This window comes from Dinoponera quadriceps, unplaced genomic scaffold, assembly GCF_001313825.1.
Source record: "Dinoponera quadriceps isolate SergipeBrazil2010 unplaced genomic scaffold, ASM131382v1 scaffold3290, whole genome shotgun sequence".
NCBI classification, from domain to species: Eukaryota; Metazoa; Arthropoda; class Insecta; order Hymenoptera; family Formicidae; genus Dinoponera; species Dinoponera quadriceps.
This window is the reverse complement of record NW_014558496.1, coordinates 170,844-188,204: the sequence shown is the minus strand read 5'-3', so window position 1 is coordinate 188,204 and position 17,361 is coordinate 170,844. Positions and strand designations below refer to the sequence as shown.

At 36.5% G+C, this 17,361-nt stretch overlaps 5 protein-coding genes across 10 annotated transcripts; 2 read left to right on the top strand and 3 right to left on the bottom strand.

The window, feature by feature from the left end:
- Positions 1-1,127: 1,127 nt before the first annotated feature.
- LOC106749870 (delta-aminolevulinic acid dehydratase) lies at positions 1,128-4,764 on the bottom strand. Of its 3 annotated transcripts, none has more exons than XM_014629756.1 (6): positions 3,991-4,764; positions 3,308-3,581; positions 2,802-2,946; positions 2,441-2,660; positions 1,916-2,148; positions 1,128-1,588 (listed from the first exon to the last, which is right to left on the bottom strand). In XM_014629756.1, the coding sequence occupies exons 1-6, from the start codon at positions 4,067-4,069 to the stop codon at positions 1,301-1,303; spliced, it is 1,239 nt and encodes a 412-aa protein (XP_014485242.1). In that variant the 5' UTR covers positions 4,070-4,764; the 3' UTR covers positions 1,128-1,300. The 3 variants fall into 3 exon arrangements, with proteins under 3 accessions (XP_014485242.1, XP_014485243.1, XP_014485241.1); XM_014629757.1 differs by having other exon boundaries at positions 4,006-4,764; XM_014629755.1 differs by having other exon boundaries at positions 3,961-4,763.
- A 99-nt stretch (positions 4,765-4,863) lies between these two features.
- On the bottom strand, positions 4,864-7,010 carry LOC106749872 (THAP domain-containing protein 2-like). 3 transcript variants are annotated; one of them, XM_014629759.1, is made up of 5 exons: positions 6,807-7,010; positions 6,473-6,670; positions 6,107-6,325; positions 5,785-6,032; positions 4,864-5,401 (listed from the first exon to the last, which is right to left on the bottom strand). In XM_014629759.1, exons 1-4 carry the CDS (start codon positions 6,881-6,883, stop codon positions 5,789-5,791), a joined length of 738 nt encoding a protein of 245 aa, XP_014485245.1. In that variant the 5' UTR covers positions 6,884-7,010; the 3' UTR covers positions 4,864-5,401; positions 5,785-5,788. The 3 variants fall into 3 exon arrangements, with proteins under 3 accessions (XP_014485245.1, XP_014485244.1, XP_014485246.1); XM_014629758.1 differs by lacking the exon at positions 4,864-5,401 and having other exon boundaries at positions 5,561-6,032; XM_014629760.1 differs by lacking the exon at positions 4,864-5,401 and having other exon boundaries at positions 5,561-5,954.
- A 289-nt stretch (positions 7,011-7,299) lies between these two features.
- LOC106749881 (probable uridine-cytidine kinase) lies at positions 7,300-12,378 on the top strand. Of its 2 annotated transcripts, none has more exons than XM_014629789.1 (5): positions 7,300-7,705; positions 8,051-8,307; positions 8,519-8,664; positions 8,734-8,880; positions 10,107-12,133. In XM_014629789.1, exons 1-5 carry the CDS (start codon positions 7,577-7,579, stop codon positions 10,238-10,240), a joined length of 813 nt encoding a protein of 270 aa, XP_014485275.1. In that variant the 5' UTR covers positions 7,300-7,576; the 3' UTR covers positions 10,241-12,133. The 2 variants fall into 2 exon arrangements, with proteins under 2 accessions (XP_014485275.1, XP_014485277.1); XM_014629791.1 differs by lacking the exon at positions 10,107-12,133 and adding an exon at positions 12,234-12,378 and having other exon boundaries at positions 7,303-7,705.
- A 323-nt stretch (positions 12,379-12,701) lies between these two features.
- On the bottom strand, positions 12,702-14,376 carry LOC106749882 (ubiquitin-like protein 5). The gene is made up of 3 exons (XM_014629792.1): positions 14,182-14,376; positions 13,493-13,696; positions 12,702-13,406 (listed from the first exon to the last, which is right to left on the bottom strand). Exons 2-3 carry the CDS (start codon positions 13,668-13,670, stop codon positions 13,363-13,365), a joined length of 222 nt encoding a protein of 73 aa, XP_014485278.1. The 5' UTR covers positions 13,671-13,696; positions 14,182-14,376; the 3' UTR covers positions 12,702-13,362.
- Positions 14,377-14,640: 264 nt separating this feature from the next.
- On the top strand, positions 14,641-16,204 carry LOC106749880. Its single transcript, XM_014629788.1, has 2 exons — positions 14,641-15,393; positions 15,524-16,204. Exons 1-2 carry the CDS (start codon positions 15,173-15,175, stop codon positions 16,137-16,139), a joined length of 837 nt encoding a protein of 278 aa, XP_014485274.1. The 5' UTR covers positions 14,641-15,172; the 3' UTR covers positions 16,140-16,204.
- The last annotated feature ends 1,157 nt before the right edge of the window (positions 16,205-17,361 follow it).

Sequence of the window (17,361 nt, the reverse complement as noted above, 5' to 3'; positions counted from 1 at the left end):
TATCCTCCATTTATTGGCGCGTGTTTTGCTAAAAATTATGCAACACAATCTTGTTTTAGACCGTAACCCTTTTATACATTTAAAAAGACAAAAATACTCCCGATTTTCCTTACGAAATTGTACAAAGTTTTAAGGAACGAACGTTTAAAGATAAGATTTGATATTTTACTGTAATTGCGCTAAGCTCTGCTTGTACGCATGTACGTACACATGCAATCACGCATCCGTGACACTTTTCCCGTCTAACGGTACGTGTCCGTTATCTCAGGTAGTGGGTTAAGCGGAACACGTATTTACTCACCGGGTCGTCTCACGTTATTATATCTTTCGACTCCTTCTTAACAAAATCATCTACAATTATCTACAAATCCACGTACTAATCTCAACGGGATTTAACAGGTTTGTTAACTCGAAACGCAACTTATAACAAATGCATATGTAACAATTTGTTTTTTATAATTGCAATTAATTGCGATTGTCACCAATGATTAATTTATAACTTTGTACGCCAGCTTAATTACTGCTGGTTTCATTGCAAAAATCATAGTAAAATCATAGTCAAAAATCATTCTATTAGTAAAATCATAGTATGCAAAAATATGCAGTGATTTTCCGGTATGTTAAAAATCATTTTCGATATTTGTAATGTGTATATTGTATATTGTATATGTTGTATATTGTCTTTTTCGAGCGCTTTCAAGTAGAACACAATTTAACTTTTGGGGCCTTTGCACAGGAACGTCCGTAACGCGTTGGGTTACATTAAGTGGTGACGGAAAACTTTAGTCTATACGTAACAGTAAACTTAGATCAACGCACAAAGAAAATCGTAACATAAAAGCGTAATTATGTGTGATCATATAAATTCTACTGAAGTAAAAAAAAACCACTGGAAATTAGTCGAAACAAATAGATGTCATCCATTTGGTTATTTGAAGCATGAATTATGAAAAGTCTGGTTTTCCCAATCTCTCGTAAACTACCAACGTCTCGAGACATTTTCGCTCGGTATTTTCCGATCCAAATTCTTATGAGGAATATGTTGCGTAAATAGTTAATTAAAAATTTATATATGTCCTTTATATATATATATTTATAACATCCTTTATATACGTATATATGTTGCGTAAATAGTTAATTAAAAATGTATATATGTCTTTTATATATATACATTTATAACATCCTTTATGTACGTATATATTAAGACTGCTGCGTAAATTTACACAATGTGATGTAATATCTCGTCGTAGACGGTCCTGTGCAGAAATCCTTAGCCTCACGAAGTTCCAACAATTGAATTCTAATATTTGGATTTTCTGTACCATGCATTTAAAAGTAAAGGAGTAAAGTACGTTATGATGCAGTCAGCACCGGCTCTCCTCATGGCGGTTATTGATTCGACTACTCCGTTCATTAATTCGAACACATTATTATTCGCAGCATGATGCAACATGGCGTATTCTCCTGAGACTTGGTACACAAATAAAGGATATTCAGGATGGGCATCCTTTATACGTTTGACTATATCCAAGTAAGGCAGCCCTGGCTTCACCATTAGCATGTCCGCTCCTTCGTTTACATCTCTTGCCTTTAACGAAAAGATGTCAAAAATTATATAAAATCTACAAGTGTGTCACGTGAGAACCAAATTTCAAGTAACGAATATTAATATGAGCCTGAGTATCTGCATTATGCAGAACGAACGCACGGCATCTTGCATTCTGTTACAATTTTTGCGAAATCAATGCGATACGTTCTGTATACAATTTACGTTTTTTCTTATATAATAAAATTATACTTCAGGCGTAATTATTAATGGATTTTTACGAATTTGGCAGTTCTACGTAACATATCATTGTAGAAGAGCGATGTGAACGGCAATAAACGGAGTAACAATAAATGGAATGAAACTTACGGCTGCTCTGACTGCCAATCCAGCGCTACCAGAGGGTAACTGGTAACATCGGCGGTCGCCCTTTGCCGGAGCACTGCCCGATGCCTCCCGGAAGGGCCCGTAAAGTGTCGACGCGAACTTTGCGGAGTAAGACAAGACCGCTACCTTATGTGAAAACCCGTTTATTATTAGAGACTGTTTTATCGCAGCCACTCTGCCATCCATCATATCGGACGGCGCAACGATATGCGCGCCTGTAAAGTATTTACAAACATTTAATAATCTGTCGTTAATCTGTCGTCAGACTGCTAACAGATTGTTTATTGGGTAAGAGTACATATGATGAGGATTATCACATATGTTGACGCAATCGAAAAAGATAAAGGATGACAATCTGGGCCCGAAACTAAAACTTCTAGCTGGAATAAGTCTGCACATTCAGTTTTATTCGCTGTATCAATTATTTATTGCTATTACTATTTTCGAAATAGAGTAAATTATGGACTTAATTTTACGATTAATTCTTAAGAATGTATAACTTCTTACCAGCCTTGGCATATGCAAGAGCAACTTCTGCGAGTCGTTTAATACTCGCTGTGTTGTCTATAAGATCATCCGTCCCGATAATACCGCAGTGTCCGAGACTTGTATATGGGCACAAGCAAACATCACACGCTATTATCAAATCGGGAAAAGCAGATTTAAGTATCGGCAACGCTCGGATAACGGGATTCTGTTCACTGTCAGCATGAGTACCACGTGCGTCCTATAATTAAAAACCAGTCATAATTACATTGACCTTTACTATTGACTACGTGTGATTAAAATTTAAAATGATAATATTACATAAGGTTACACATAAACATACTTAATATAAATATATTTAAGTTTAGTTAATGGATATTACCTTGGGTAGAGTCTTTATCACACCAAATAATAAAATAGACTTTAATCCTTTCCTAACAAGAGGAGCCACAACAGATTTTACCCACTTAACTCCCATGCGAAACATCCCAGGCATACTTGAAATATATTCCATAACTTCTTCGTCGCTAAAATCACATGAGCAAAATTTTCATTTGTATATTACATATATATGCTTCCTACCTCATTATTTAAAAAAATCTTCATTATTTTAAAAAATCATAACATTCAGTGATGTATATATTTAAAGATAATCCTGATTATTTATATTTTTTTTAATACTCTTGGAAAATCATATTCTACGCAACATAATATTGTTATGTAATTTCATTGTGTGCTATAAAGTTTTATCTTTTTTCTTCTGAGAATATAAAATTTACATATATTTATAGAATATATCTCCATGCGTATGTTTTACAAGAATAGATATAAATGTCAATATTCAAGACAGAAATATGTTATATATAACTGTTATTACATCATACTTACGTCACAAATATAGGTAACATAAGATTATAAGAGTCAAAGTTGGTTGAATTTTTGGATTGCCACTCTCGAAGGACAGGATGAAAAATGGCACTGTGAAGAATATGCTTAGCATCCATCATCTTTGACACACTGGCTACTTGTTTTATATCCAAACTATTTGTATTATTTTCTCTTTGCTCCATTTCTGTTTTCGACGTTGTAGTACCAATTATAACGTTCCTCTTTGCAGTTTCATAAGAACTACTTGAGTTTATCAAATTACCAGATGGATAATCTAGAATATGATACATTATCAGAAATGAGATTAAAGAATAGGAGCGATAATGCTGTTCTGTAAACTTATTGTACTATGCAAAAAAAAAGTTTTCTATTAGAATCAAAATTTTACCCATGTCTAAACAATTCAATGTGCAAACACAAAAGAAATTTTTATAAATAATATAACATGTAATTGATAATATTAACAAAAAAAAAACTAGAATACGGTTTACAAATCACAAAATGTATATCAAACATAAATATTATACAGATAAAATGTAAGACCAGAGAAAGTGTACAACAGTCGCGAGAACAATAAACATCATTCGCTGAATTTTCGCAAATTAACTAATTTATATATTAAATTGATTAAAAATACAACTGAATTAAATAACCTCTCTTTTGTATCGCAACAAAAGTGTTACTTTGAAAAATCTCGCCTTGGCTAGATGTCGGATGTAGAATCACTCTTTCTAAGTCCGAAATGCATGATAAGCATGACATGTCAAAAATGTCACTCTGCACTCACGATAAAAGTAAAAAAACTTGCGATGCAACTAGAGGCCGGTATTCGTAATTTGATCTAATATTTAAGTTTATCTTCAGATGCTTTACGACTCATTTTATTGGCCACGAAGCATCTGAAAATAAACTTAAGACGGTCTTAAATATAAAATCCAACTATAAATACCGGCCAGAAGGTATTGATATGCAGACTATTGTATACAATCACGCGAAATAAGTGGTCACACATGCCACAACACATATTGCTTGATCCGCTTACCTAACATCCAAGAGTTTTTTCACGAAGCAATATTTTTTTACGAATGTTATCAAATGTTACTATAAATTTATTATACGTTTAAAATTTGAGAAGTGACAAGCTTCAAATCTTTCACGTATTAATAGCTATATCTAAATATATACATACTTTAATGTGTATTTTGAATACTTTTTTATCAATAAAAGTGCCTTAAATGTGGCTTTTCAGTCAATCAAGTGGCTCCTAAGCCATTTTTAGGATTTCAGATAACTGACGGTTCAAGAACCAGTTTCATAACCTCCGATTAAATTAACTTGCTGATTATGCCATTGGTCATTTCTAGCCAATTCTGCTCAACAAAAAATGCGATTGGTCAATTCGAATGGGATAATCAGCGAGTTAAATTAATTGAAGGTTGTGAAAGCCATCTTTAGTCCCAATCTACAATAGATGTTTTAAGCTCTAAGTCTTAAAAAAAAAATTGACCAATCACAGTCAAATTATAGAAGAAAAATCAATTATAATCGGTCTTTAGGACAGTTTCTTAAATCTTAAGTCTTAAAATCTCATTGTAAACCCCGCTTTAGGTCTTATATCCACAATCCTAAAACGCTCGTGCAGAGTTATTAGCCGGATGTACTAGTTACTAGAAATTACTAGAAATTCTAGTACTTTTCAAGCATTTACAACATAGGTTCCGTTCGGAAACACACAATGTGTGCACACTACTAGACACCAGTTGTTCTGAAACATTTAGACTGCATTCGGAAACATCACTTTTTGATGTGCTTTTATGACTTCGCGGTCCAATGAGGAGAACTCGTTCTCGAAAAGTAAATTCTCTCATTGGACCATCGGCTGCATTCCAACATCTGACAGCGAAATACGGCAATATTGTATACCAAATTTCACACTGTCTTTCATGCCAAAGTACAATAATCCGATGTCCAATAGTAAGTTTGACTTTTTAAGGTTCCTAACTAGCAAGACGTTCGTCTCCGGAAAATTTATTCTATTGGATATCGACATCGTATGTCGGACATCAGAGACAGTGTAAATTCTCCATAAGCATCCTAAAAGATAAATCATTTCTAGATATTAATGTATCATGACTGATCGCTTTTAGTTTTTATCTTACCAATGCATAAGTAAAAAATCTCTAATTCAATCACGACACAATTATTATAACTATTCGTTTTATAAAAATATTATAAATACATTGTTGATTGACAATGAGTAACTTATCACTAGCACTCAAATTTATCCGACACTCTCAACTTTGATAATACGACTGGACATAACTTGGGCATAATTTTACATTCAATAGCACAGACTCGCCAGATTCAAATTTAAATATTATCGTAATATGATAACATGATTGATGATATTACATTCATATCATTCAAGTACTAGCTATGATATCAACATGGCGATTTATAAATAAAGTTGTGCTTACACTCCTAGCAGGTTCCTTTCCAATCAGCTAACAACATCTCGAGAATTGCAACTTTTGTTTGTAGACAATAATTTTTCCTCCTAAGTATTGCAATTTCTTTTCGTTGCGAGCTAATGCAGGTCATAGCCATTTTCCAATTATGCATGACTTTCACGGGAGACCGGAGATCACTGAGAGTACAGAAACCAATGTATTTTGGATACACCGTATGATACCGTCGTTTAACTCTTGAAGTTACAGAGCACTCCCTGTATATACGCAACGATAATTTTAAGTTAAATAAAATAAAATTAATTATATATTCTAGTTCTGTACACCGTACCTATTAGTTTCTTTTGACTTCATTTGACATTTGTTCCATTTACTACATGTCGCCACGTCATTAACAAATAGTGCCGACCTCATGTTCGTGTCTGATTCAGATTCCGTTTTTAAGCGAACTTTCATATCCAGTTTCTCATCCTTAGAATGATTATCATCTTGACTTTGTTTAGATTTCCTCGCATATCCCATGTGTATTCCCTTTCTGTTCCTCCTTTTCCTGCAAAACAAATTCAATACTTACATTATTGATTTATTCTTCATTATATATACATACAGCTACATATTTTACATTAATATTCAACAGGTACAGACAAATCATAATGTATTACGTGTTAATGCACAAATAATTACCTAATTTCCTTACCAAAAACATACATCAAATAAGGTCGGTATAGAATCTGGCCGTAAACGTATCCGTTGCTTTTTCCCTCCATTGTTAGGGTAATACAGGCATTCTTTGGCAAAATGTAGGCTACACAAAATGCTGCTTTTGGTTGGGACGAAATCTTTCTTCCCTATTGCACTGACCCACGCCTGACGCATATCCTTCTTCTTCGGGAACCTAAAATGCAAGATGGTGTAATTATTTTTCCCAGTAGTTATTATTATAATTAATTACAATTTACGTAAATATATTCATCAATAAATGGATAAACAATATTATGGATCACGATCACAGGTTAAGAACATTTACGTACGAGTGATAAGACACTCTCTCGTTGTTCTCAGTGGTGTCACGTTTTTCGCGAAACCCACAAGCGCAACACGTTTTCATCTCTTTCTTTTTATATCTTATATCTCACAAAAAATTGAACGTCACACGACGAGAAAATGTTTTCATTGTGAATCCGTATAAAATACGCGCGCTACGCATTTAGGAACATAACATGGATGCACTTTCGGCTGCGTTCTCTTTGAGCACTACAAAATCCGTATCAGACTACGAATTTGTAGTCCGTACCTTTTTGATTGAACTGCTGCGCTATTTGAAGAAATTTACATCTATAGGGGATTTATGTTGGTAAAAACTTGAGAGGCACTAGAATTTCCAATAATTTCTAGTAACTTTTCTTGCGGTCCGTTCTCTTTAGCTGCGCCACTGGTGCAATAAGTTAGAATGAGGCAAGTATATTTTGTCTCGCTCTAACTTATTGCAGCAGTTCAGCATTTCAGCAGTGAAAAAGCGCAGTTGAAAAGAACGGACCAATAATCGATACCCAGTGTGCAGAAGACGCAAGACGTAGAAGGGAGTCGAAGTATTTCTGCATCGACATTTCACTGACCTCGTCCGTCGTGGTTCACATATATCATACGTGTTACGAATGGAATATCTACCCTGAATAGTAGAACGTGTCTTTCTACGTAATTCTCGGTACATACGTGTCCTACAACCGTTCTCGATTTAGGTTCTTCCGGTGAACAAGTCGCCTTCAGCGAAGCTAAGTCATTTCAACCCGGTTTCCGGACGATGGCAGATATGCCGGCGAACATCGGTACCACGCGGAAAATGTCCTTCGGCATCAACGGTAAACTGAACGGCATCGAGGGCAAAACACCATTCCTTATTGGAGTCTCCGGCGGCACTGCGAGCGGAAAGGTATGATTTTTTTTTAATTATTCTCTGACATTATGCAGTCTCTATCGCATAATAATTGACTTTAATCTATACTTCAAGTGAACGCAATGTGCTCGCGCGCTGATGCAATCAATCCATATTGACAACTCGAATTTGTGTTGTCTCTCATTTTGGAATCCGTTTTTATTTTCTTTTTGCGTGTATGTGTGTTTCGAAGATTCGGGAAGTTTTATTAGCGTTGATCATTGCTAATGAGTCGTTTTATCCTTGTATATTTAATGAGGGATTTCGTATACTCTAACAATAAAAGGAACATGTCAATGATTAATTTTAATTATACATATTGACTGTTGGTTGATATTGTAGTCCACAGTATGCAAGCGTATAATGGAGAAGCTGGGACAGGTCGACATGGATCATCAGCAGCGCCAGGTGGTCTGCATATCACAAGATAGCTTTTACCGTGACCTAACACCAGCTGAGAAAGTGAAGGCTGAGAAGGGACAGTACAATTTCGATCATCCGGATGCATTTGATAACGACTTGATCTTACAAACTCTGCAGGATATATTAGCTGGTGTTAAGTGCGAGATACCAGCTTACGATTATAGGACTAACAGAGTGTATGTGGTTTCCCCAGTTACAAGTAATTCATGAAATAATACTAATGTAATAATTATCTATAGAAGTAAGGAGTAGTAATTTCCAAAGTAACTAAAATATATTGTTTGATCCAATGATGATAATTTTTCAAGCTTTTATTCATGAGTTGCGAATTCCAAATAAAAATTGTAAGTCAAATTTAGTGTAACACGGTATCTATATTTGTTTCAGAATGAAGGATCAACTTACCACAATCTATCCCGCTGATGTAGTCCTCTTTGAAGGAATACTGGTATTCTATTTCCCTAAAATTCGAGATCTGTTTCATATGAAATTATTCGTCGATACCGATTCGGATACCAGGCTCGCGAGAAGAGGTAATTTCTCATGTCATGCGGTTTCATCGGCTCGCTATTCTGTCTTAACATCAATGTTGATTTTTTCAGTGCCAAGAGATATCAAGGAACGTGGTAGGGACTTGGATTACGTCCTAAATCAATACATGAATTTTGTAAAACCAGCTTTCGAGGAGTTTTGCTTACCGACAAAGAAGTTTGCAGATGTTATAATACCTAGAGGAGCGGATAACACAGGTAATATTACACAAATGTAATATTTATTGTAGCTATTATATTTGATGCGACCTGCAGCTTAGAAGTTTTATTTTTAATTTTTCCGTGAGTTCGGTCTTTTTATTTGCTTCGTAAATATATAATAAAGATAATTTATATATTTCTTTTTAGTTCGTAATATTTTTGCTATAGTATTGTTTGTCTATTTATGATGCATTGATGTTTGAAATGCTGTTCCGCTTTAGTAATATTAATAAAAAATTAACGTTTAATTCTGTTTTTTTTTTCTAAATTGAAAATTTCAATCTTTAAGATGAATATGTAAGTTTATTATTATTATTACTGGTTACACAATATTCAAGATGTATACACAGGGAATCCCAGAACTATTCTCATTCTTCTGAACTGCAAATATTGAAGAACAAATTAATAATTTGATTATTCCTGTAGCATGAGATTAATAGTTTGATTTAAAAATGATGTTTAAAAAATGATAAAAGGGGAAACATTTTTGGTGAATCGAACTTAAGCAGTCGAAGTATACAAAGATTACAAAGTCACAAAGATTTGTCTCTCAATTTTGGGTATGAGTTTGACTTAATTAAAAAAAAAAATTTAACAATTTATAACAATATATTGAAAATAGAAATATAATTTGATCTCTACTAAAAACTTGGGAAGAAATTTTTGTAAATGTTTGATATTTCTTTTTCTTTTTTCTTCTCTTTTTTTCTCAATGATAAGAAATACATTTATAAGATAGAATTAACAGGTAGTTGTAATCAGTAATAATAATAATACATGACACAGTCTCAATCTATCTTCTCAAAAAATAATATAGAATAAAATGTCACATCGAATGTGTTTCAACAGTGGCAAGTAGAGGTGTGATCACTTAACATTAAGAGGTGCCTCTTTCGGGACTGCATTTATATCTAAATATGGTAACAATAATTGTACAATCACAATATGCATACAAAATTCAGATGTACACGTCACAGTTACTGGTGATATTTTACGTGCTATTTTGTTTTCTTCTTTGTTTTATACACACACATATATATATATATATATATATATATTTTTTTTAAGTCGCGTCCATACATAACTATACCTTATGGGTGCTGCCTGGTATGCCGTGGTTGTGGATGTCAGAGCTACACCTATTTAAACTAAGCGAAAAAAGCTTTTAAGAAAGAGAACACCTCACGGGAAAAACCCTACATGGTCTGGTTGTATGTTTGCAGTGGCAATAGACCTAATAGTGCACCACATCCGGGATATTTTGCGTTTGAAAAAGGCCGAAAACTCATCCGGGCAGCATCCATTCGTCTATCAGCGTAGGCGTACCTCGGCCTCATCAGACACGCTCAGCAGATGACTTAAGCATGATAAGCTCGCTCTGTCAAGCACTGCATTTTTTTCCGCACCACGCTCCCATGTATGACTCGATATATATTTCGCGATTCTTCTTAATATTAACAGGAAAGTGATATCCGTTTTACGGAATCCCAAAAGGGATTTAAGCCAACACACTTTTCTTTTACCGCGATACGTTCACGAATGTTGTTATAACGCGATGTTTCCTCGATCGTCGTAATATAATTCAGCTGTCGTAAAAGATTACGTATCTCTTTTACGTAATTTCAATATAACGCGCATTATATATTGTCGAAAAAAAAAAGCAAAATCGACGCTCCAGAAGGGACAGACACTCGTTTCCCCGCAAATTGTCCTAGTATTATTACAAACTTTTGTATTCCGAAGAATTTGTACTTACATGGCGGAGGATGGTGCTTTTTATACGTGTTTTATCCCGAATGAATATCCTTGCGTAAATTAAATTGTAACTCTTAACCCATGAGGGAAGTGCATGAAGTTGCGTGGTGTCTCTGACAAAGAGACGTAGTAAAATGACGGGAGTACAGCCGGTGGAACTGAGTTTTTCTCTCTCTCTCTCTCTCTCTCTCTCTCTCATTTTTTAACTCAGGCTTCGGTTCCAACTCGATTTTCATTCTCTTTTTTTAAATCTCAATACCGCTGCTTCATACTCGTCATGGTTAAATTAAAAGAGTTCTAAATCGGTATTTCCCGAATTTCGAAGATTTCGAAGATCAGAAGGCGACATCCAATCGGTGAATGTCCATCGATTTGTTCTCGCCTAATCATCTGTGCAAATTGTATTAGTCAATATTGCATATCTCGTATAATTATCTATGGTCACACAAGTTTCTTAGCAAACGTCTCGAATATTAACTGAGAGTACGACCTATAAATAATATGTACGTGTGCAATTGTCCTCTGTGATATGTGATCGTATGCGTGTGTACATGTACGTGTGTATGGATGTATGTTCCCCACGTGGCTATTAAACGGGTTACTTTAGATTATGTTTCAAACACATCTATCTGTGTAAAGCGTTATACTTCCCTTTCTGGTCACTCCATCATAATAATTTGCGTTTGCATTCTTGCATAATACTTGACATAATAACGTACAATACATATGCAAGGTATTCATAAATCGTAATTATCTCTGAGATGTAGTGTATCTAGTTTACATTAGACTTATCGTACCTCGGGATATTCGCCTATCGCACTTCGTAGCAACGTACTTTAACGTGTAGAGACGTATACAAGGTGCGCCAGAACTGTTATGCAATAGTACCTCGACACGTGGTTCTTTTCAACGATTATTCTTTTAAAACGGTTTCGAGAGGAAAACTTGGTTCAGCATTTTCATACGGGACCATATTTTGCACAAAATTGTGCACACAAAATACTGATTAAGTCTGGTACGAAATGTCTCTATTAACCCATTAACTTGTCCATTAATCTCTCAATTATTTCTGACATTTTCACTGACACGTGTATGTATATCAAGTATTGTTAAGTTCCTGATTTCGAGGCAATACCTGTTCTTCTCAATCTCCATTTTGTATTTGTGGTCAACGAAGAGTGTGCTAGTTCTGGGACACCCTGCGTATTCACGATATATAACGAAGAAGAAAGCAGCTAGCCTTTTCTATCTCTCTCTTTCTCTCTTTCTTTATACTTGCGAGTCAGCATATGAACACAAGTGTCTTATAATATAAACTGCACGTAATCATTATGCGATTACAGTTGTTACCCAAGATAATCGATAACGATTAACTCTTACGATTAATACATTACGATTAATTCCAGATGTTTACAGGCGATTTAATATTGTTTCGAGATGTATAAATACTGACATACGTCGCAAATAAAGGAAATTTATTTACCTCCCCAGTATATACACGATTTACATCTGACTTGCGACCACACACACACACACACACACACACACACACACACACGCACGCACGCACTGACGTTTCGTGATCTGTGTTACAGTGGCGATAGATCTGATAGTGCAGCACATAAGAGACTTCTTAAGCAACCGGGGTAGGGAAATGGCGCAGCCTGAAAGTCCAGTAGGCAAGATAGAAGGATTGTTCAAGAGGCCGCATTAACGTTCGAGAGTTTTAGCGCTCTTTAGAGTGGCCCGACGAGTCTAACGCTTTGTCTAATTTCTGCGCGCGACTTATTTTTGATAATCTCGATTATATAGAGCAGAACTCTTGAGATGTTTTTTTTTTAGGGGTCGCCGCCTTGTGTTTTAATATTTCTAGCATTTGCATCTTACAGTGATGCCTGAGTGATAATCGTTCGATTGCAGATCGACATGCAGATTAAAAGCTTACGTATATACATAAATGTATAAATAACTATATAGGTACAGGAGGTACGGGGTGTAACTCAAATGTGTCGAAGCTACGGAAGCAAGTTACATTTGATAAGACTATACATGTTGCGAGAGGATAGAACGACCCCTTTTAAATTTTCTTGTTCTTTTAATACGGCCTATGTATTCTGTAGCGGCTTTTCCGTACTTTTTGAGCTACATCCCTATATATACATATATACACACATACACAACACACACACGCGCGCGCGCGCACACACACAGAGAGAGAGAGCACTAATATCAAATGAGATACGTTGTTGCACAGTTTAGTAATCTCATAAATCTGTAGATATAATTAGGGATTTTTGAACACAGCAATATTTATGAAATGACAACATAGAAAAATCATATATTTACTTTTCTTTTTAACATTTATGGTAATTTAATATTTTATATTTTATTTTTTATTGTGTGATCGTGGATCATCGTGGTTGCATTCAGAAAACACTACGGTTGATTAATTTGCCAATTGGTCTAAATTCAGGAATCTAACAGTAAAGACTAATAATCACTGATAGCTTTTTTTTCTAGATATTGACTCTACAGCTATTGGCTTGGTCATCGATCTTTACTATTAAGACCCTAAATTTAGACCAATTACATCGAATTACTCAATCGTATTTCCTGAATGCAGCAATTATATCAAGATATGTTACAAAACAAAAACAAGACGTTCAGTGGTTATAAGAATATTATCACTTAAAATACTTAAATACAACTTGATTTTACACAGGATTATTGATAGTAGAGTTCTAAGTTCATGCCGTCGTGTACTTCATCTGAGGTAGTATGTTAAGGAAAAAACTCTGTAGAACAATTCTTAGACTGTATTACAATTGAATTGCATTCTCATAGTAAAGGATACAATCTTGTAGCTTTATGTGATCTTTGAAAATGGTGTACCATTTCTTCAACACGATCTTCTCCCAGTGCGTTCCAGTTTGAGCAGCTATCAATTTTTTCAAATCACCTATGGTATCGTCCGGATTGCATTTCACTCTGACTTTCTTGCCAAGACGATCATTACACGTTATCTCTAACATTTCCTTTTTTTTTTAGCGTACCTGGACTTAAAATTCAAAACTTTGAAATAAGCAGCGTATAAAATAGTTCTATTATTCTATGTGGTGCAATACGACAAGCTATTTACCGCATTGACTTGCATTCTCTACAAGATGCGTCACATTATATTTCTTGCTTTTACGTTATTTTCATATATTAACCTCCGTAAGTGGGCGTGCGACTTTTCGAGGGATGAAACAACTGCTATTTACAGCTGAGATTTTCGAGTATTATTTCTGTGGGTTAGTTTGATTGAGTTTGACTACCACGCGTCCACTTACGGTTTGAAGCTGCGTTAATTTTTAAGGATAAAACACGTTGAAACACTATATAAAAATATCATTGCGATAATTCTGAATTACGTCTAAAATTCAATTTCAAGATACATTTATCCTCATTCTACCAGCAAACATCGAATGTCAACCGAACGTTGCTTGCCTAAAAATTTCTGTAAAATTTAAATACTGCTAAGTCAAGCAAACAAGTACTTACGTTTAAGCAAAAGACGTTGCCACGAATCTTTACTATCTTCTCGGGAGAGCAAATTATTCTCTTCCAAAGCTTTTTTCCTTCTCGAGAAAATTTAATAACAACTACTCATTTCTGCGTTTTTGAGGTTAAAGGTCGGAAGGAGACAAATATCGGATGTTTGTGCGACAAGCGGATCGCGCAATGATATCCAATAAATATAGAGAATTCTCTAGACTAATGGCTCTCGCACGATGCGCGATGCGATATCCAACGAACATGCTGCTTTTCCAGAAGAGCTGCACGCTCATTGGATATCGCGCGTCGCACATCGCGTTGGCTGCGACAGTCATTACTGCTTACAGCAATCCGTGTGTGAGAAGACCTTAGCTCATAACAAGGTCGTAATACGATTCGATGACAAGTCAAACTTTATTTTTTCGAAGCAGTACGTCTCATCAACGTTATATCAGCAGAACTGTTTATTTCCAAGAGGTGCGTTCAGAAATCTAACGCGATGGGCAGAGCAGCATTTGATTGGCCAATCAAGATCGAAAGAGCAAAGATTTCTTTATCACGATTGGTTGATAAACCCTACCTCGTCGAGCAGGATTTCCGAACGCACCTAAGCAGGACTACGCCTGATCGGGGATCTTTTTACTTTCACGCGGCACGATTCGACAAAAATTCGGCGAGAACTGTACGTTCCAAAATAATGTCCAGTAGTGTCTCACTTGTCACGTCCACGTACGTCCGTGAACATTCGTCGCAGGTAGAGTTGCTGAATATATCGAGCACGTCGCGCCATCGGATCCGCCATATTCGATCGTGTCAGAGAGGTTAGCTATGTTGTGCACTCTGACGAGACGATATCTCTACTTCGCAATGCCATGTTGCTATGTTATTGCGAGAAACATGTTAGAGCGTCCTCGCTTTCCGATACGGTAAACGTTATTGCGCGGCGGGTCGTACTCGCGGCCGGGTGTCCGTATGAAAGTGCACATTGCCGGGCCCGATGGCGAAACCAGAGCGGCTTCGTTTCACGATTCTGGATGACCTGATACTGCTGCGGGAGGTCTCGGGGCAAAACCCGTACGAGGAGAGCGACAGGTGGAAAACCGTCGCTGAGCGGGTTGTGAGGGCGACGCAGAAGAACTTCAGCCTGCGCTGCGTCAAGGAGCATGTCGACCATCTCTTGAAAATTTGGGCGAGAGAAGGGCGCGCGCACTTGAGAAAGTGAGTGCAAATGCTTATGAATTGTCGATCAGATAAGGGATATTAAGTCGTCCTGTTTGAATCGTGCTTGTCTCAGTTGAAATGATTCTCCGCGTAATTTTTGAGGACGTGATATCACGTTGATTCGCAGGTCGGGCACCGAGGAACAGTACAATGAGAAGGAACAACTTCTTCAGCAGGTGCAGGATCTGCAGAGGGAGTTCCGACGCGCCGGCAAAGGTGTCAACTCGAACGGGCAGAAGTCGCAAGCTAGGGATATTACTTTCGAGGTAGAGAACATTTTTAACAATTTAGAGGTGATAATAGAAGAACCGACGGTAGGGATGTCCATACCTTCGTCGTTTCCATCCTCGACGTTTCTACCGATCGCATTGCCATCGCCAACTCTGTCCTCATCGTCGTCTTCATCGACCCCGCTAACTTCAGCCAGTCCATTGCGATCGCCGAACACGTCGCCGTCTAGAACCGGCGGCCCGATCAGAAACAAGACACGGCACGATGGACTGAGAAAGTCAACGTTGCAATTCCTGCAGGAGAGGCACAAGAAGGAGGTGGAGCTTCAAGAGAAACAATTCCGCCTGGAGGAGAGGAGAATGCAACTCGAAGAGGAGAAGTTTAGGATGGAGAGGAAGGAGCGCGAGGCCAGATTGGAACTGGAGATCGAAGAGAGGAGGCAGAGGATCGCTGTGTCGAAGCAGAAACAAGAGATTCTGGAGATATTGTTGCAATTAATACATAAACCTTGATTATTTTTGTAAATGATAGTCCTTTTATTTTATTGATTTATAAATAAAGCTAATGTTAAGATAAATATATTTCATATTTCAAGCGCAACGAATATTATCGAAAATGAGAGATGTTTCTGGGTTCGGATGAAAAAATTGTACGAAGATACTTTTCAAGAAAAGTGGAGGAAAGTTTCATGAAAAACGCACAAGTCGATGCGATATAATTTGATATTTTATACTGCGCGATAATCGCGCTTCGAATGGTTAAATTTAAACTAATTTTTTACCGCCTTCTGTATGTATAAACTATGGCTGCGTTCTGAAAACAGAAGTGGTCAGTGAGTATTGATTTTTATTATTGTTAAATTCCTAAGTGCAGGCCAATATGTTGACGAACTACTCAACCTTTGTATTTTCTGAACGCAATCTATGTGAAGAATAAGTCCGAATCTACAAAAGGTGTAGCAAGTCTTGAGCCATAAGAAGTCGACCAATTACAATCGATTATTCTGCGCATACTCGACTGTGATTGGTCAATTTCTTTTAACGGTTTAAGGCAGGTCTGCGGCCAGTTTGCATTTTCCCGATGAATTTCATAGCATCTGGACTCCACACGGGAACGTAAAGACCTGTGCAGAATGACGGATCAACGTCCTCGAGTGTGATTGGCCGATTCGCTCATATTTTTCTCAGGCCCTGTGCACAATACAGCATAAATTAGGAATAAGAATAAATATTAAATATCGAGAATAGGAATTAGGGATTCACACAATAGGATGAAATGAACGGCTGCATGACACAATTTCTACATTTATATCTTACATTTCATTCTTCCCCATTACGTCCGCATTATGTCCCATTATGTTCATAATGTTCACATTAATCACATACTTCTTAATTCATACTTTTAAGGGGTTACACCACAGTAGAAATTTCAAAAAATCGATTCTTTTTTTATTGGCTTAAAAAATCCTTTGAACCCTCTAGAATAAGAGACAAACGGTTTTATATCTGCCAGAAATCGTTTTCATTGAAATTTCGAGCTCTTTCTCGACCCCTCCCGACTGCTCCGAAACGACTACCTGCGGTAAATACGACACCTGCTTGTCGGGTACAGCATTATGTCTTACCATTCGATTTCTAACTTCTCTAATACACTAATAGATGTCGTTAGAAACATTTTCAAGCATTTTGAACACAAAGTACGTTAGTACAGCGTCCTTTGATGTTGAGAGGAGAC

What these genes read in the sequence shown, in the direction of transcription:
- LOC106749870 (XM_014629755.1), bottom strand. Translation starts at nt 4,069, where the DNA reads ATGTCATGCTTATCATGCATTTCGGACTTAGAAAGAGTGATTCTACAT. An exon ending in ATGTTACCTATATTTGTGAC is followed by an intron (nt 2,947 to 3,307) that starts GTAAGTATGATG and finishes ATGTGATTTTAG; the next exon opens with CGACGAAGAAGTTATGGAAT. An exon ending in GATTGGCAGTCAGAGCAGCC is followed by an intron (nt 1,589 to 1,915) that starts GTAAGTTTCATT and finishes TTTTCGTTAAAG; the next exon opens with GCAAGAGATGTAAACGAAGG.
- LOC106749872 (XM_014629759.1), bottom strand. Translation starts at nt 6,883, where the DNA reads ATGAAAACGTGTTGCGCTTGTGGGTTTCGCGAAAAACGTGACACCACT. An exon ending in GAGAGAGTGTCTTATCACTC is followed by an intron (nt 6,671 to 6,806) that starts GTACGTAAATGT and finishes CTTGCATTTTAG; the next exon opens with GTTCCCGAAGAAGAAGGATA. An exon ending in TTATTTGATGTATGTTTTTG is followed by an intron (nt 6,326 to 6,472) that starts GTAAGGAAATTA and finishes TTTGTTTTGCAG; the next exon opens with GAAAAGGAGGAACAGAAAGG.
- LOC106749881 (XM_014629789.1), top strand. Translation starts at nt 7,577, where the DNA reads ATGGCAGATATGCCGGCGAACATCGGTACCACGCGGAAAATGTCCTTC. An exon ending in GATTATAGGACTAACAGAGT is followed by an intron (nt 8,308 to 8,518) that starts GTATGTGGTTTC and finishes TATTTGTTTCAG; the next exon opens with AATGAAGGATCAACTTACCA. An exon ending in TACCAGGCTCGCGAGAAGAG is followed by an intron (nt 8,665 to 8,733) that starts GTAATTTCTCAT and finishes TGATTTTTTCAG; the next exon opens with TGCCAAGAGATATCAAGGAA.
- LOC106749882 (XM_014629792.1), bottom strand. Translation starts at nt 13,670, where the DNA reads ATGTTAGAGATAACGTGTAATGATCGTCTTGGCAAGAAAGTCAGAGTG. An exon ending in TCACATAAAGCTACAAGATT is followed by an intron (nt 13,407 to 13,492) that starts GTATCCTTTACT and finishes ATACTACCTCAG; the next exon opens with ATGAAGTACACGACGGCATG.
- LOC106749880 (XM_014629788.1), top strand. Translation starts at nt 15,173, where the DNA reads ATGGCGAAACCAGAGCGGCTTCGTTTCACGATTCTGGATGACCTGATA. An exon ending in GGGCGCGCGCACTTGAGAAA is followed by an intron (nt 15,394 to 15,523) that starts GTGAGTGCAAAT and finishes GTTGATTCGCAG; the next exon opens with GTCGGGCACCGAGGAACAGT.